This window comes from Carya illinoinensis, chromosome 4, assembly GCF_018687715.1.
Source record: "Carya illinoinensis cultivar Pawnee chromosome 4, C.illinoinensisPawnee_v1, whole genome shotgun sequence".
In the NCBI taxonomy this organism is placed as follows: Eukaryota; Viridiplantae; Streptophyta; class Magnoliopsida; order Fagales; family Juglandaceae; genus Carya; species Carya illinoinensis.
This window is the reverse complement of record NC_056755.1, coordinates 12227684-12244215: the sequence shown is the minus strand read 5'-3', so window position 1 is coordinate 12244215 and position 16532 is coordinate 12227684. Positions and strand designations below refer to the sequence as shown.

The 16532-nt window shown below is 35.1% G+C and overlaps 1 protein-coding gene across 1 annotated transcript; it reads left to right on the top strand.

Moving 5' to 3' along the window:
• Positions 1-944: 944 nt before the first annotated feature.
• Positions 945-13299, top strand: LOC122307313 (ubiquitin carboxyl-terminal hydrolase 3-like). Its single transcript, XM_043120122.1, has 6 exons — positions 945-1323; positions 7730-7846; positions 8770-8868; positions 11028-11216; positions 11548-11729; positions 12539-13299. The coding sequence occupies exons 1-6, from the start codon at positions 1207-1209 to the stop codon at positions 12942-12944; spliced, it is 1110 nt and encodes a 369-aa protein (XP_042976056.1). The 5' UTR covers positions 945-1206; the 3' UTR covers positions 12945-13299.
• Positions 13300-16532: the final 3233 nt, after the last annotated feature.

Sequence of the window (16532 nt, the reverse complement as noted above, 5' to 3'; positions counted from 1 at the left end):
GAAACGAAGTTGTTTTGGGCTCTTTAAAACTGGAAAAAAAAAAAAAAAAAAGTGAACAACGCCTTTTGGCTTTGTTGTTTCATATTAGGGTAAAACCCCCATTCTCTTTTCTTCCTTGCTGCCACTATCAGTCTCAATGTAGTCTTCGATTCTTTGCACTCGTAGTCTCTCTCTGACCTATGCTCTGTCTCTCTCTCTCTCTCTCTCTCTCTCTCTCTCTCACTCAAATGCTCTATTCTCTCTCATCTCTATATTACCTTGTATATAAGATTCATAAAAATACAACGTTGATTAATGTGCATATAAGATTCCTAACAATCTCTTCAGTGACTCAGCCACCACCTCCTCGCCTCCTCTCTCACAAGGCAGGAAATGGGTTCTCTATGAGTGAGACAAGACTTATTTTTGTTTATTTATTTAATTTTTTTGTTGAGTTTTGTTGGTTGTTTGGTGAATCTGTAAGTGAGTTTTGTGAATTTGATAAAGTGTTTTGTAGATTTGGTTGGTGAAATGGAACGAGGGAACCGATTCTTAAACTGTCGAACCGATCGACGCTGATCGATCGAATTCTGGCCGATTCTCTTTCCCCGTATCGATTGGTTTTAGTCGAGAAGAGTAATTTTTTCATGTGTCAATGGGGTTTGTGTTGGGACCGAAACCAACGCCGATCCCTTCAATGTTTATCTAACTAATAGTCATTTATTTAATTATTAAATATAATAAAAATAAATAAATAAAATAAAAATATATGAATAGAGGCTAGACACATTTTTAATAAACATATTTAAAAATCATTCTATCATTTTCTAATAAAAAATATGGAAATCTGTAATACCATTTTCCGGTGTCACCCGATCAACGAGTCAAAATTTCAAATATTGCGTATTTTATCCAATCGTATCTTATCTTATAATTTTTTTAATTTCTTTTAAATATGGTCTTTTAATTCACTAGAGTTTTCCTCCTTCGTTTTCTTCGTCTCCTCTCTCTCTCGAAAGTCGAAACCCTCATTTCCCTCTCCGGTCGGAACCAAACAAACACCGGAAACCATCCTAACTAACTTCCTGAAGAAAACCCTAAAGATTCCAACGGATAAACTCTGAATGATTCACCGCAACTCCTGGATGGTGCGAGAATCTTTGATTTGAACCGGGTAGAGGATCTGATCATCTGAGTTCAGAAGTCATTGGTATTTTACGCGCGCTAATGGGTGCTGCGGGCTCCAAGCTCGAGAAGGCTCTCGGCGACCAGTTCCCCGAAGGTGAGCGCTACTTCGGCCTCGAGAATTTCGGCAACACTTGCTATTGTAACAGCGTCTTGCAGGTTTGGTTCCGTTACGTCCAATTTCTTAATTATTCGATTTTTTCCTTTTTTCTTTTTCCTTGTATTTAAATTTGTTATCGGGGTTTTAATTTCCGATTAATATTTAAATTTGAAGGTATATGAATTGTGTTGTGTGGAAGATGTTAATTGTCGTTAACTGAGCCTCGATTACTCATGTTTAGTGGGGTTTCATAAATAACCTTTTTGATATATTATTAACTTTATTTTGGGAATTTGACTTCTTGTATGTTTGCTTGTGATTGCTTATTTTTGCGATTGTTGGTGTTACATTTAATTGTGGCTGTGTAGCTGAAATCATCAACTAGTCTAGCAAGGGTATGGTTTGTTGAAGTGGTCATAATAGGCGCCAGTATCATATGGCAGTATGGAGGGTCTGGGTCTGAATGTATGCAACAAACGTTTACTTTGGGAAGTTGTAGTGAAAAAGGAAAGACAGAAAGAAAAGAAACCTTGAAGTTGTTTCAATCTGTAGGAGTAGTATCAAAATGTGTAAATACTTACAGAAGTATCAAAATATCTAAATACTTATAAAAGTATCAAAATGTGTAAATATGCGTTTGCTTTATATTTTCGTTTATTTATTTTTTGCTATTTATTTTGGGCTCTTGTTCCTGTGATCTTGAGCGTTGGCTTGAACTGTGCTTAAGGCACTCACAGAAATTTTCTGGTTTCTTGAAACACAGTCCAAATAAGATGAAAATCATTTGCCTGCACCTTTGTCATCTATGTGGGGTCTTCAGTAAGAAATATTTTAGCTACAAAGAGATTACGTAAAAGTAAACTGACAAACTGACATGGCTTGATGTGATACGTCAAATTGTAAAATTATTTTTATAGTAAAATAGATCTAACGAATCGCATAAAGTCACATTAGTTTGTGAGTTTACTTTTGTGTAATCTCTTTGTAGCTATAGTACTTCTCTATGTTTATTAGTGGTAGTTTCTCTAAGATCTACGTTGTTTTGCCATTTCATGAGTTCTTGAAAGTGTTAGCACAAGCTTGGGGATTGAGATAATATAAGAATTTTATTAATAGTAGTAAGATAGTTTGTGAATAGTAGTGAGATAGTTTGAGTTAATGATTTTTTGGGTTTTAGGAAAAGAGAGAGAAAAAGTCTAATAAAAAATATTATAAAGTTAAAATATTGTTAGAATATAGTTTTTTAATATTATTTTTGTTTGGGGATTTGAAAAAGTTAAATTATTTATTATTTTTTGTTTGAAAGTTTGAGAAATGTGTAATGATTAGTTTGAAAGTATTTGGGAAAGAGATGGGATGAGATAAAATGAGAATTTTGGAATGGAACTTTTTCCAAACAAGCCCTTAATATACGATACAATAAACGTTTACTCAATTTTATTATAGGTAGTAACTTTGTCATTATAAAATTTAGAAATGAAAGGTGAGTAAATATTATGCTTGTCATCCACATAAGTCAATGCACCTCCTTTCTTTAAGCATGAGATCAGTTTCATACAATTTAGGACACAAAGCACTGCATTGTTGAGTTGAGTCCACTACTCTATTTTATTTTATCTTGTATTCTAAGCAATATACCTTATTGTATTTGCTTTGTGCCTCGCTTTCATTATGAGTATTGTTAAGAATATAATACAACTAATTAAATTTACCTCGTCCCATCAGTTTAAATTTTTGGGACAAGTAGTGACTTCACATGGTATTAGAGCATAAGTCTTGTATTCGAACCCTGACTCTATACTCTACTCCATTTAATCAAATATTCAACTTGGTAGGCCACCCATTGAGGGGGAGTCTAGCCCATACGTGAAGGGAAGTGTTAACAAATAATTAAATCTACCTCTTCTTATCAGTTTAAGTTTTTGGGACAAGTGGTACTTTCACAAAGACCATATCTAATTTTTTTCACAATTTAAACTAACTTATGCGAATAATTTTACAATGTGCGATAGCTTTGCACTTCCAAGATGGAGCTATGAGTCAGTTAAAAGGCTGTCGCCACACATTACATGAATTGGAATGATTACACTCTTATGGTGTTCTACATACCACAATTTTTTCATATATGTGTTATGCACAATATCAATGACCTTAATATTTTTTTTTTATAAGTAGAAGTATTATATATTAAAAGGAGTAACCAAATACATTGAATGTATACAAGAAAACTCCTAGCCCATAACAAAGAGCCCCTATTACCCAAAAAAGCCTGTGAAAAACAACACAAAATACACTAATCCCAAAACAACCCAACATACCCAAAAATTACATTGAACCTCAACCCCTTGTTTCTTGTAGAACTAATACCCAAGCCAAACCCCAACCCCAGCCCCAATCCCTTGTGTTTCCCGTCTTCACATGGCCCTCCCTTTAGACTTCCCTCTACTTGAGCTACCTTCCTTAACATCATAGTTGATTGCCCAAAAAAGACGTTGTAACTCCCTTTTTTCTTGAAACTTTTGGTTTCAAGCGCGTGGCTTAGTTCATTGAATTGGTCTTCACATCCTCCATGTGAAATCCCCATGAAAGGCAAAATCTCGTTAACTTTAGGCAGAATCCAATCCACTATTGGAGGAGGAGAGACCAAGGGAGCAACATTATCCTCAGACACATTATCCAACTGCATTCCCAATTCTAGACTTTCCTCAATGTAATGCACCAACAACAAGTCTCATACCTCCTCATCGACTCCATTGTTTCTTTCCATCCCCATTGGAGCTTTTGGGATGACAGCAAGTCCCTTCACTTCTTGTGACCCTATACGTGCCACTTCAGTGGATCCTACATCTCCTTTACCATTTTCCTTCAACTCTGACCTGGGAGCCATAGTTTTTTCGGGCAAGGGTGTAACACCGCCTAACTGTTTATCCTGTGTTACCTAATGCAAATGACATTCCATTACTGCATTCTCTACACCAACACCTGACGTAGACCCCACTTCAAATAACCTATATTTTCTTTTGACCCGCCACGCTCTCCTAGATTTGGTTATAGGGACAGGGCCGAATTCGATCTTCCGTTTTCCTTTATATGAATTTAAAGGATTTGGGCCTATCTTAGTCTTGTTTCTAACAACCCTGTTGCCTCCAGCTGAAAGCATGATTATTTTCGTAGACAAAAAAGCTATCACTGCCTTCAACTCGATAAGTTGGGTTTCCATATCCTTTAGAGATTTTTGCATTACTTCAAGCTGGTTCTGAGCTTGCGTGATCGGCAGACCACTTTCACCGTTCCCCACTCTGAGCCACAAAAGCATGACGCATCTTTAGAGCTGCCGTATATGATCGCCTTGCCACCATGGATGTACTTGGGTCTTTGATGTTCTCATTTTTCTTTTGGTTTTCCTTCCTTGACCCATCAAAGAGCAAATCCACGGCTTTGCGTAATTCCACAGCAAACTTCTCCCAACCCTGTGCTTCGTGCCCTTCAGGAATTACTACAACACTCTGCTGGCCTCCTCCACCATATTCGGTGACAGTTAGATACCAACCATGCTTGTTGGAGCATCGTTGAGCCATGAATTCTCTGTAACCTTCGTGCAAGTGTTTTGTAAAATCTGAATTTCTCCTTGCCTTTAATGTTGCTCCCACCATAGCTACTAGCCCCTCCAAGTTTCTGGCAAAAACTCAAAAGCCTTCGATTCCATCCAAAAATGCACAATTTGATCCATATTGATTCAACTTCAAAAGCAAGGGCTTTCCAAGCTGAAAGGCTTCATTATGTTGAAAAAGGCTACGGGAACAATGATTGCGAAATACCAGTCACAAGAAGGAAACATTGATTGTGAAATGCCCTTTGAGAGGTCGCCGGTGTTCATCGATAAGTTCTATGGAAGCCAACAGGGTCGCCGCTCCTGACAAATCTTGGAAAAAAAAGCCCACCCCCCCCCCCCCTCCCCAACACCACCAAAAAAAAAAAAAAAAGTCGCCGGAGAATAGGCCAACATCGGAGGCCAGCGAAGAGGTTGCTGAGACCCATCGCACTTTTCTTAAGGTAACGTAGACACAAAGACGCCAGTGGCTCCATCAAGAACGCTGGTGTGAAAGCCAGGTAGAGGCGAAGCAAAAAACCTAGGTTGCCGGAAGGATATTCGGCGCCGGATACCCTTCAGTGACGTCGCTGGTGTCCGCCGATCCTAACTGTGTTGGACATGTGTTAGCACTCACCAAACATGTGACGACAGCAGCTCCTCTAGGGTTCTCTCTCTCTCTTAAGCAAACAAAACTATTTTCAGGTTGAAGGCTTGCATCTGCGTCTCCATTAATTTTTTTAAAAAGAATTAATAAGAGAATTTTATTACCAAGAATAGGCATAGCCCAAGTACACATGGAGTATATAAGAGAAAACACCTAAATACACACTAGAAGCTGAAAACAACTAAAGAAATCAAGAAGATTATCTCCATTCAATACAAGAGCCTTAGCCCAAAATCTCAAGGTACTAAAGAAAAACTCTCGAAGTTCTCCCATCGAGCATGCTCTATCTTCAAAGCATCGCCCATTCATCTCTAATAGGGGTGTAATCGGTCTAGTTCAGGATCACGGAACAAAAATTTCAGTCCATCATTTTTCCAGACCAGACCGAATCGATTACTCCTAAGGACTGGACCGGACCATTAGCTGTTGGTCCAATCGGTCCATATGAGCTAGGAACATTTTTTCTTCTTTTCATCTTTTGGTAGATAAATTAATGCAAAAAATTAATTAAATTAGTAAAATCAAGATTAAGTAAGCTCTTTAATGTGGATTATGTAATTAACTCTTTTTTTTTTTTTTGGTTTTGGTAATCAAGAAATTTTATTTATAAGAATAGGCAAAGCCCAAGTACACAGGGAGTATACATGAGAATTACCTAACTAGAGTTTACAACTGATAATAGAAAGTCATGGACATTTAGTTCATTACAAACAATGGCCCCCACCCATGAAAACAATGTTTTAAAGGGAAAGAAAAAAAAAAAAAAAAAAAAAAAAACTTTCAGCTCCTCCATCGTTCTCTCGTGGTTTCCGTTCGAAGCTTCTATCATTTAGCTCTCTCCAAATACACCAACACAGATATATAGGGACCATTTTCCAGATTGCTCCAACTTGTGAGTTACCTCAAAGACCTCTCCAGCTTGCTAGAAAATTCACCAAGCTAAGGGGCATGACCCACGATAATCCAAGTCCTGTAAAAAAAAAATCATCCCACATGGTCTTGGCCACATCACAATGTAGGAATAGATGGTCGACCGATCCACCATCTTTCTCCCACATGCAACACTAGTCTAACACCATTACCCAACATTTACTTAGGTTATCTGTGGTGAGAATTTTGCCCAATGCTGCTGGCCAAACAAAAAAAGTTGCTTTTGAAGGAGGTTTCGTATGCCAAATACTCATTAAAAAATAATTAATTATAATTATATTTATGATGTTAATAGTTACTAACTTAGTACTTTAGTAGAGTATTATCTACATATAATAACATATGTTATCGTATGATTTATCATATGATATATTAGTTAATTGATAACATATATTATTTTACATTTTATATGATCAATGGTGATAGATTAGAAAATATTACATAATTAACTTATACAACTACTTTATAAATAATATTTTATATATTTAAAAAATTTATATGTAAGTGATTTGGTTTGTTTCGGTCCAAAAACACCACACCTTGGGACCGGACCGAAAACTTAATTTTGGAGACACCATGGACCGAGGCCAATTAGGGGTGAATTTGGTCCGGTTCAGTCTGGTCAGTTTTTCCGGTTCAGACCGAAAAATTTTCACCCCTACTCTTCAACCATAAGCACCATATCAAGCACAAAGGAATCATCTTCCATATAGCAGCAATACATTGTCTCCCCGCAAAACCTTTCCAACATGCAAAGAGATCCACCACTTGCTTAGGCATCACCCAAGCAATACCCGTCCCACCAAAAATCTCATTCCACAAAGTCTTAGCCACCTCACAATGAAGAAAAAGATGGTTAACAGATTCACCATTAAAAAAAATTAAGTTCATTTTTTCATTTTTCCATTTATTAAATTTTGCCAGTTTCCAAATTGATATCCTTATTGATATTTCTTTTAATATATCTGTCTATATAATCCTGTGTTTGGACTTTTATATAGCTATTTATATAATTAAAGTATTAGTACATTTTAATATCCTTGGAAGATTCGCACCCAACAGCTTTCAAGTAGACATTCCTACTGTATTTACGCATATCCAAGGTGGTCAACAGGCAATATGAATGTTGTCATATAGACTTGGTGAATACTTGCTATTGACATATGACGTGTTACTGTTAATGATGGGTGGATGGAGAACTTTGATTATTTTTTATGTTCATTTTGTGATGGTACTCCAAAAATGTCATCCTTTTTTTGGTTCTTGTTTGCGCATGCAGGCACTTTATTTTTGCGTCCCATTTCGTGAACAACTGCTAGAGTATTATGCAAATAACAAAAACATTGGTGATGCAGAAGAAAATCTGTTAACATGCTTAGCAGACCTATTTTCGCAGGTAAATATCTAGCTCCTGTACACACGCGCCCGTGCACACACACACACTCTCATGCACAGTAGATATATGGATATCAAAAGGTTTGGTTTTGGGATTGTATGACATTTATCCGTGCTTGTGTGTGACTTTAGCAATAAACCAGTCTAGAGCATTGTTTCTTGAGAATGGTCCAAGAAGTCTCCAATATGTATTGTTTGAAATAGTTGGTCTCAAGACCAATTACCAGTTGGTTTCTTTATGATTTTATATGAATAAATTATCTAAAGGCCTGGCTCAGTTTAAATAGTAAGTCATCAATAACAATAGACTGACATCACAATCGAGGAATCTTTATTGTGTTCGCTTCAAATATTGCGATTTCTTCAATGTTTTCAGATTGCAGGTTTTGGATATCCTCTTCTACCCTAATTGTATTATTTGTTACTGGACTGATGATTTAGAGAGATCAAAGAATATCTTCCACCTATCTTATTTTTGGGTAGACAATCTATCCGTTGATTAGTTCTGCTACATCAGGCACTGTTTGTATATATACTTATACTTCATTGGCAGGTTTTACTGTTGAATCTTTCCTCCTTCTGCGATAGTCTAGCATCTCCTTCATTGTAATATCTATATTTGTAGAACAGATTCCAATGGAGTCTTCTGGGTTATCACTCTATGGTTTTTGTGTGATCATGCATTTGTTAGGTATTTTTGCTTCTCATTTTTTTAGTCTCAACTGCAGTTTAGGAATCCTTGGTCTCTCTTTCTCTTCGGCTTCTCTGGTTCTATTAGGATCTTATCCCCCTTCTCCCTTGTGCAAAACAGGAGTCTCTCTATTGATGCTGTGGCATATAATAGATATCTATATATATATATTTCCTTGTTAATATTTCCGGCCATGATAGTGGGGGCATTAGTTCATTTTTCCCTTTGTGTAGATAAGTTCGCAGAAGAAGAAAACAGGTGTCATTGCTCCAAAGCGTTTTGTACAGAGACTGAAGAAACAAAATGAGCTTTTCCGTAGCTACATGCACCAGGTATGCATATAATTGTACTTTTTTTTCTTTGAGTGAGTATAGGTGGGGAACAGGATCTCATATTCCTTAGAACAGAGAACTTCTTGCTCTTTATAGTGATTCCAAAGGGCTCCAATTGTATTATTGACTAGCCATTTGGAGTATGAGCCCAAATGTGGTTTAAACCTTCCTTGGGTTGTTACAACTTTTGGCTGTCAGGCAGAATTATCTTTGGCTGGGGAAAGTGACAGTTAACAAAATTTAGTCTTTCGTTGACTTAAGAAAATTAAAGGAATTCTTGCCGAGGGCCTGTGCACCCCCGAGATTAGTCAGGACGTTGTTTCCGGACACCCGGTGCCAATCAAAAGAAAAAAGAAAAGAAAATTACAGGAATTTGAGATTTGTTTTCAACCAACTATGACTGAAATAAGTAGAGTAGTAATAAAAACTGTCATCACTTGTTAAGTGCTCGAGGATTGGCTTTGTGAAAATGGATGGGTGCTGTTAGTGCGACTATGCTGGGGATTGTCATTGATACATCAAACTTCTTTATCTTGCTCAAAAGGAAGTGCCTTTGATGCTTCATTCACATTGCTAGGTTATCTCCTCTCCTATTCAATGCAAAAACAAATGTTGGCTAGATGTTTACACAAGTGATCTCCCTCCTATGACAGGGTTTTTTTTTTTCCTGTTACAGAAATGGAAGGATGAATGCGCCCACACACACACACACACATGCATACACACACACTTATGAACAGGCACATACTTCACTAAATCTAGAGTGTGGAGCGTTTCTGAAGATGTCTACTCCCTCTTTTTAATTTCAAGTGCTTATAAAACAAAGTTTCTGGAGAACAGTTTGGACAAGTTTGAGTTGTTTGTATACAGAGCATCCCTTGGGAATAATAGTGTTTGATGTGGTGTATTTGGTAGGAAAGTAAGGCCTGAACCTTTGTAGATTGTGAGAGGACAATATCAGAATTAACAGCCATTTTTTTCAACTCTTTATATTTGTATGGTGGCGCACAATAGCTTCCATTCCTGTAGCTTTCTAGATTTCTTGGAATTGTTTTCTTCATCACCTAGTTGAGTGTTTCCTATTGTATATGCCCTATGTATTTGGGTTTGTGCCCATCTACACTGTGAATAAATGTCCTTAATTATAAAATAAAAAATAAAAAATAGAGCATGCTTGGTGGTGCCCTGTTACAGGAATGACTAGTTGGATTTTCAGCTTTCAGATCTTGGTTTACAATAGTTGCAATCTAATATTAATTGGACTGTGAGGTTCAGATAGCCATCTGAGGATATGGTAAATATAGAATTTGAAGTGTATTTGGGTTGTACACTGGGATCCATCGTGTGTACCTCATAAAGGCTGCTGTTCCTTGAAGTTCACACAAATTTTAGAGAATGAAGAACAGTCTTATTTTCTATTATTTATTATCAAATAGAAGAATAGTCCTCATTGCCACCTTCCCAAAGCCCATTAACACACTAACTTCATACATTGACCCGGAATACCATTTGGCTTCAAAGGCTGACTGTGTACGTACTTTGAATGGTGAAAAATGCGACAGTAGTCGAAGTGATTATGAATCTTTGCATAAATCTAATCTATCTCACAAACTTAGAAATGGCAAAAAGTTTCCATTTAATAAGTGCTAGAAAATTCTTCTCCCAAAAAAAAAAAAAAAAGGTGCTAGAAACTTGCCGTTGTTAAACAAAATAACTGGCAGCCATGTGCAGAAGCTTGATTGTAGATTTTGCATATTGGCAAAAACTATTATCATAAAGTAATTAGAAAAAAAAAAACTATTATCCTAAAGCAAGTTTCTTCTTCCCAGATACTCGAAATGGCATTCGGGGCTTCCATACATGTTTTTCCTATGTAAAGGTTTGCGAATGTAGTCTTGTATAAGCACTTTTAGTTATAATACATTTTAAGCTTCAAGACAATGCTTAATAAATGACAATACACAATATTTCAGAACTAGATGTTCCCTTTTCTTCACAATGGTAGTGGTGCGTCTCTGCTAAATCTTTATTATCAATGATTCAAGTATGATGTTACCTGTATCTTGATTGATGTTCTCCCATTTTTTCTGGTCTAATACAAAATTTATAGGACCAAGTATATCTTCCGTTGTACAGACACATTTTCTCATTTTCTGTAGGATGCCCATGAATTTCTGAATTTTTTGCTGAATGAGCTCGTTGACATATTGGAGAAAGAGGCCCAAGCTGCAAAAAGTGATCCGGAAACATCGTCACCTTCTGATAAAGCTGCAAATGGGCCAAAAAATGTTCAGGCTAATGGTCCTCAAAAAGACCCTTTAGTTACCTGGGTGCACAGAAATTTTCAGGTGACTTCGCTCTGCCATTTCATATATATATATATATATATATGTTTATGCTGTTGAATTGATCATCAACTCATGCAAATGATAGGTTGGGATTCACTGTTTTGGGTATTGGTCCAATTCTTGATATCTAGGCGTTATCTTTCCCTGTTATACCGTAAGAGAGAAAAATGGAGTAGGACATTGATGTGTCTCTGCTGATGTATTTGAGTAACAGGATTTTAGTTCCTCTTAATGCATTGTTTGGCAGTGATGATGTAGATACCTTTTGTTCCTGCGCCTTGTAAAATATTTTTTGTGGATTCTCATAATATATTTTGGCTGTTTGAGTCAGGGAATACTCACCAATGAAACGAGGTGCCTGAGATGTGAGACAGTGACAGCAAGGGATGAAACATTCTTTGACTTGAGCCTTGATATTGAACAGAATAGTTCAATTACAAGCTGTTTGAAAAACTTCAGCTCAACAGAGACATTGAATGCAGAGGACAAATTTTTTTGTGACAAATGCTGTAGGTGGGTAGCTTTTAAAGCTCGATTTTACCTATAAAAAGAGATTTCCATTTCTTCTTATTAGTTTATACAATATTAGCTTTGAATACATGTGATATGGAGAATTTTGAATTAGAGTTTTATCATACTATTGTATATTTTGGCTGCTATTCAGCTAGTCACCAAGTGATTGCTTAAGTCTTAGTTCTGTGATGATTGTAGAAGTGATTATATGTGCACCCAATGCTGAAGCACTCCAAAATGGAATAGCCATCATTATAAAAAAGTTCTATTGATTAGATTTTATGGTACGTGCACATTAATAGTTTTGTATTGACTGCTTATTTATTGCAGTGCCAATAAATTGATGAGTTTCATGAGATTGTTTCACGGGTGAAGAAAGAGACAGATTTTTGTTTTGATAAGTTGAAAATAATGAATCTCTCTTTTTCTGTTACAAATATATCCCCACTGTCACCGCAAAGCTTCATCTCTTCTATATGCTAAACCATCATCCACTTGCTTCTCTGGGTGGGTGATATAGGAAAGATTATATTGGCATCCTATGGCAATGTATTCTTTGATGGCTGTATTATGTAGTGCTTTGTGTATTCCAACTGCTATGTCCTGTGCAGCCACCCACTAGTTCTTCTTGGATGAATTATTTATACCATATTGAGCAATGCTCTACCGTTTTACACTATAAGCTTCTAGAGGTTTTTTGGCAGGAAAAGAGAGGTCAGCCAAAAGAGCTAAGAAACATTGTAAATCCATTCTTTATATTTTAGTTTTGTCCAGTGGTAACTGAAAGTGGACCTCATTATCACATGCAGTTTGCAAGAAGCGCAGAAGAGGATGAAGATAAAGAAGCCACCTCACATATTAGTCATCCATCTGAAGCGTTTTAAATACATTGAGCAGCTGGGTCGCTACAAGAAGCTGTCTTACCGGGTCGTCTTCCCACTTGAGCTGAAGCTGAGCAACACGATGGAAGATGCAGATTCTGAGTATTCCCTGTTTGCAGTAGTTGTCCATGTTGGAAGTGGGCCCAACCATGGGCACTATGTCAGCCTTGTGAAAAGCCATAACCATTGGCTATTTTTTGATGATGAAAATGTGGAGATGATTGATGAGTCTGTTGTGCAGACATTCTTCGGGTCAGCACAGGAATTTTCAAGTAACACAGATCATGGGTACATTTTATTCTATGAGAGTCTGGGAAATGGTAACAAAAGTTAAGAAGAGGGGCGTTGAATTTACCAAAGGTTAGATATTTTAATTATTTGGACTCATTTTCTCCTGTCTTTTTTTTTTTCCCCTATTCCCCCCTTTTTCGACCTATGGGAAGGAGATGTCAAATATCAATGAGATGTTATGGGTTATGAAAAAAATATATACTTAGGTGGTTGCCATGTACAGTGGATGGTGGAAGCACACTGTCCTTTTTTGGTTTTTTCACAATAAGAAGAGAAGAGCAGTGTATATGATGTGAGAGAACTTGAAAGAGAAGTTTGTATTCTTCATGATTGAGATCGCGTTTAATCATCATCATAGAAATGCAATGCGATTGGAACTGCTCGCAACTATTATATAACATTGTTCACTTTTATTTTCCCTTTTATGAGTTATGTTGTTGGAGGCAAACAGTGGTAGTGATATTTGGCCATCACAATACTTACTTCCCAAAGAAGAAAGTGTTGGCCGTAACAGGAAGCTAAGAATTCTAAATGGTTTTGTGCATTTAAGTTTAGGTTATCTTCTATTCTTTCAGTATACTTATTGTTTTTCTTATTTTTGGATTGGGGGCGATCACCCTTGAGTGCTCAGTCTCACGGAGTATAAAAACTGGAAGAAATTCTTAAAATTGCTGACTTCCCAATCTTGGGCCGCCCTAGTGAAGTTCACATTCCACTGGAATAAATCCAAAACCTTTTGATTAGCTTTGCTACTGAAGCTTCTTTCTCATATGCAAGTATGATGAACACTGCAGTCTGCAGGGAATAAGTCCCTAAGAGCTCTATTGCCACACCATGTCATGCCAGAATTTAGTTCTTGAGCCATTTTCCATCACAATGCTAGTATGACGAGCAAAGACTCCCCTCCATAACAGAAAGCCAAGCCCGGATGGGAAAGGAATAGATTTCAGTTTATGTTAAAGCTGAATCAGGAAGGGAAAGGAATGGAAGAATACATGGGAAGGAATTTAGGAGTACTGCCTAAGAAAAGATCTTTTGGTGTGAATTTATTTGGATGCTTTGGCCCTATTTACTGTCCAATTTTATCATGTTTTGATGCTTTAGCCTAAGTCAATATATTTGAATGGTGAATTGAGATTCAGAAACTGTAGCCATTCAAAAGCCCCTAGAAAATTTTTATTCAACCCCTAACCATTCTTGAAACATTTAAAAAGCTAATTGAGTTAAAATACTTATCTCAGATCTGTTTATTCCTCCCTACAAGCTACAGATTTCGATCACTGTATTTTTATTTTATTTTATTTTTTTGGTCCCCTTTTATTTGCTTTGGTTACTTCATATTAGCCCGGTTGCATTATAAGATTGAATTATTCTACAGAGCCATACATGTGATTTGTTATTTCAAAAATAATAATAGCAAAGTCATAAAAAAGTAACGAAAAAACGTAGACAATACCGGTCCAATTTTAACAGAGAATGAACCAGAGGCTTGATAGATTTACTTTGCTGTAGGCCTGTAAATGTGTATATCCTAAAAGAGGCATGCTACACAGTAGTCTCACACCCAACACATTAATATTTTTAAAAATGTAAAATGAAATAGGGTAAAATAGTAAAATTATATTTTTTTAATAGTGTGAAAAAGTGTGAGCTGCTGTGTAGAATTTTTCTATCCTAAAATGCTTCCAGATTGATCAATGTATCATCATCAAAATTAGCCCATCATAAAAAGGTATATGATGACGTATACTGGAATATACCAGCAAACTCCATCCTGTTTAAACAATGGAAATTACATTCCTAGTCTCGAGATTAGGCTTAGTTTGTTTTCACAACCCATATCAATTTATCTTATTTTATTTAATCATTATAATTTTTCTTTTTAAATTCTCACACAAAATAAAATAAATAATTCAACTTTTTCAAATTCTAAAATAAAAATAATATTAAAAAAATATATTCTAATAATATTATATTTAACTTTTAATTTTAATTTTAATTTCAACTCATATCATCTTTTCTATAAAAGCAAACGAGTTCTAAGGGCTTACTAGAACAACAATGGAAGTAGAAGTACAATGTGTATGTGTGGAAGGATTGATTGCTTTGTGTGTGTGTTTTTTTAAAGGCGTTGTTTACTTGGTAAAGATATCTTATAAATTTATAAAACTTATAAATTAATATGACATGCAATCGTACATCAGATTATAAAACTCTTTTCAACTTTATAATAGATCGATGATTTTTGTATGCAAACCTAACCCTCCTATGAATAGAAAAAACGAATCTCACCATTGATGCCGGTTGAAATAGATATATTTTAAAATTCATTATCTTTTTAAAAAGCATACATTCTTTAATTTATATTGAGCATATTATATCTACTAGTCAAGGTGCAACGTGCGATACACGTTTGCTTCGTTGGGTTGTTTACTTGTTTAGTTAAGTTTCAAAAATTTGATAGTAAAAATATTACATAAATATAAACAACAAAATAACTTCTAAATTTTTTTTTTCTTTTGGTGTCATTCTAGCTCAGGGCCATATTGGATAGAACCGATGGAAATAACATTAAAGTTTTTGCATTTTTGTTGGTTGAATATTTTTTGATCTGCAGCAAGTTGAATCATCCATTGTTTTTCTGAAACTTCTGATACCATTTTTTGTATGAATGATAAATGTTACTGTGTTAAATATTTAGTAAAATTAGATGATTAATAAATGTATAAATAATTTATTTTTTTGTTAATGATTTAAAAAAAATTCCTAAATTAATTGAGAGCACCCATCAAAAAAAATATAAAAACTTTTTAGGTGTTAATCTTGGGGACAAATTAATTTTCCTTCAATTATTAACAGTTAATTACATACACAACTTTCATTTTTTTGTCAATTAGTGTATATAAAAAGATATTTTCGCATTGGACGATCACAACGTAACATAACATTCTAACTTGTAGTCCGCTGAAAAAACCTTAAACTTTCACGTACAATATGAAAAATTGTTTAACACAGTTGTTATGTTTGTATTAAATCCGAAATTTGTGTTATGTAAAACATAAAATTTTCTTTACAAGATTTAGGAGATTAATATTTTTTAATAATTTTTAAATAATAAAACTAAAATTTAACGGTGCAATAAAAATGAAAAAATTATGATTTAAGATTGCTAAGAAAAGTGAAAATGTAATACAAGGAGTTGCGATGGGTTACAAATAGCGTTAACAACATTTTTTTAATGTCCTTTTTGTTAAATTATCTTAAATTGTTGTAAGTATTTTAAAAAATATATCAAAATTCTATTTAAAAACTATATCAAATTTCTAATAATAAAAAACAGTATTTTTGCAAGTAATAAAAAACACTTTTTTAAAAAACACAAGTGATAGACGCTTGGTTTTTTAATCTGAACTCAATATAATTGAATAAAAAAGACACCGAGAACATTCATTCATTATAAGACATTTAAAATTAAAACAGTTCAAATTGATATTCACATATATTAAAACAGTTCAAATTGATATTTATTTTTTATTCTTAAAACAAAAGAATGTTCTACATGATTTATATATTTACTTTATAATTTAACTCTTATGATTATAAAAGTAACTTTCTTACCGTCGAAAAGTAC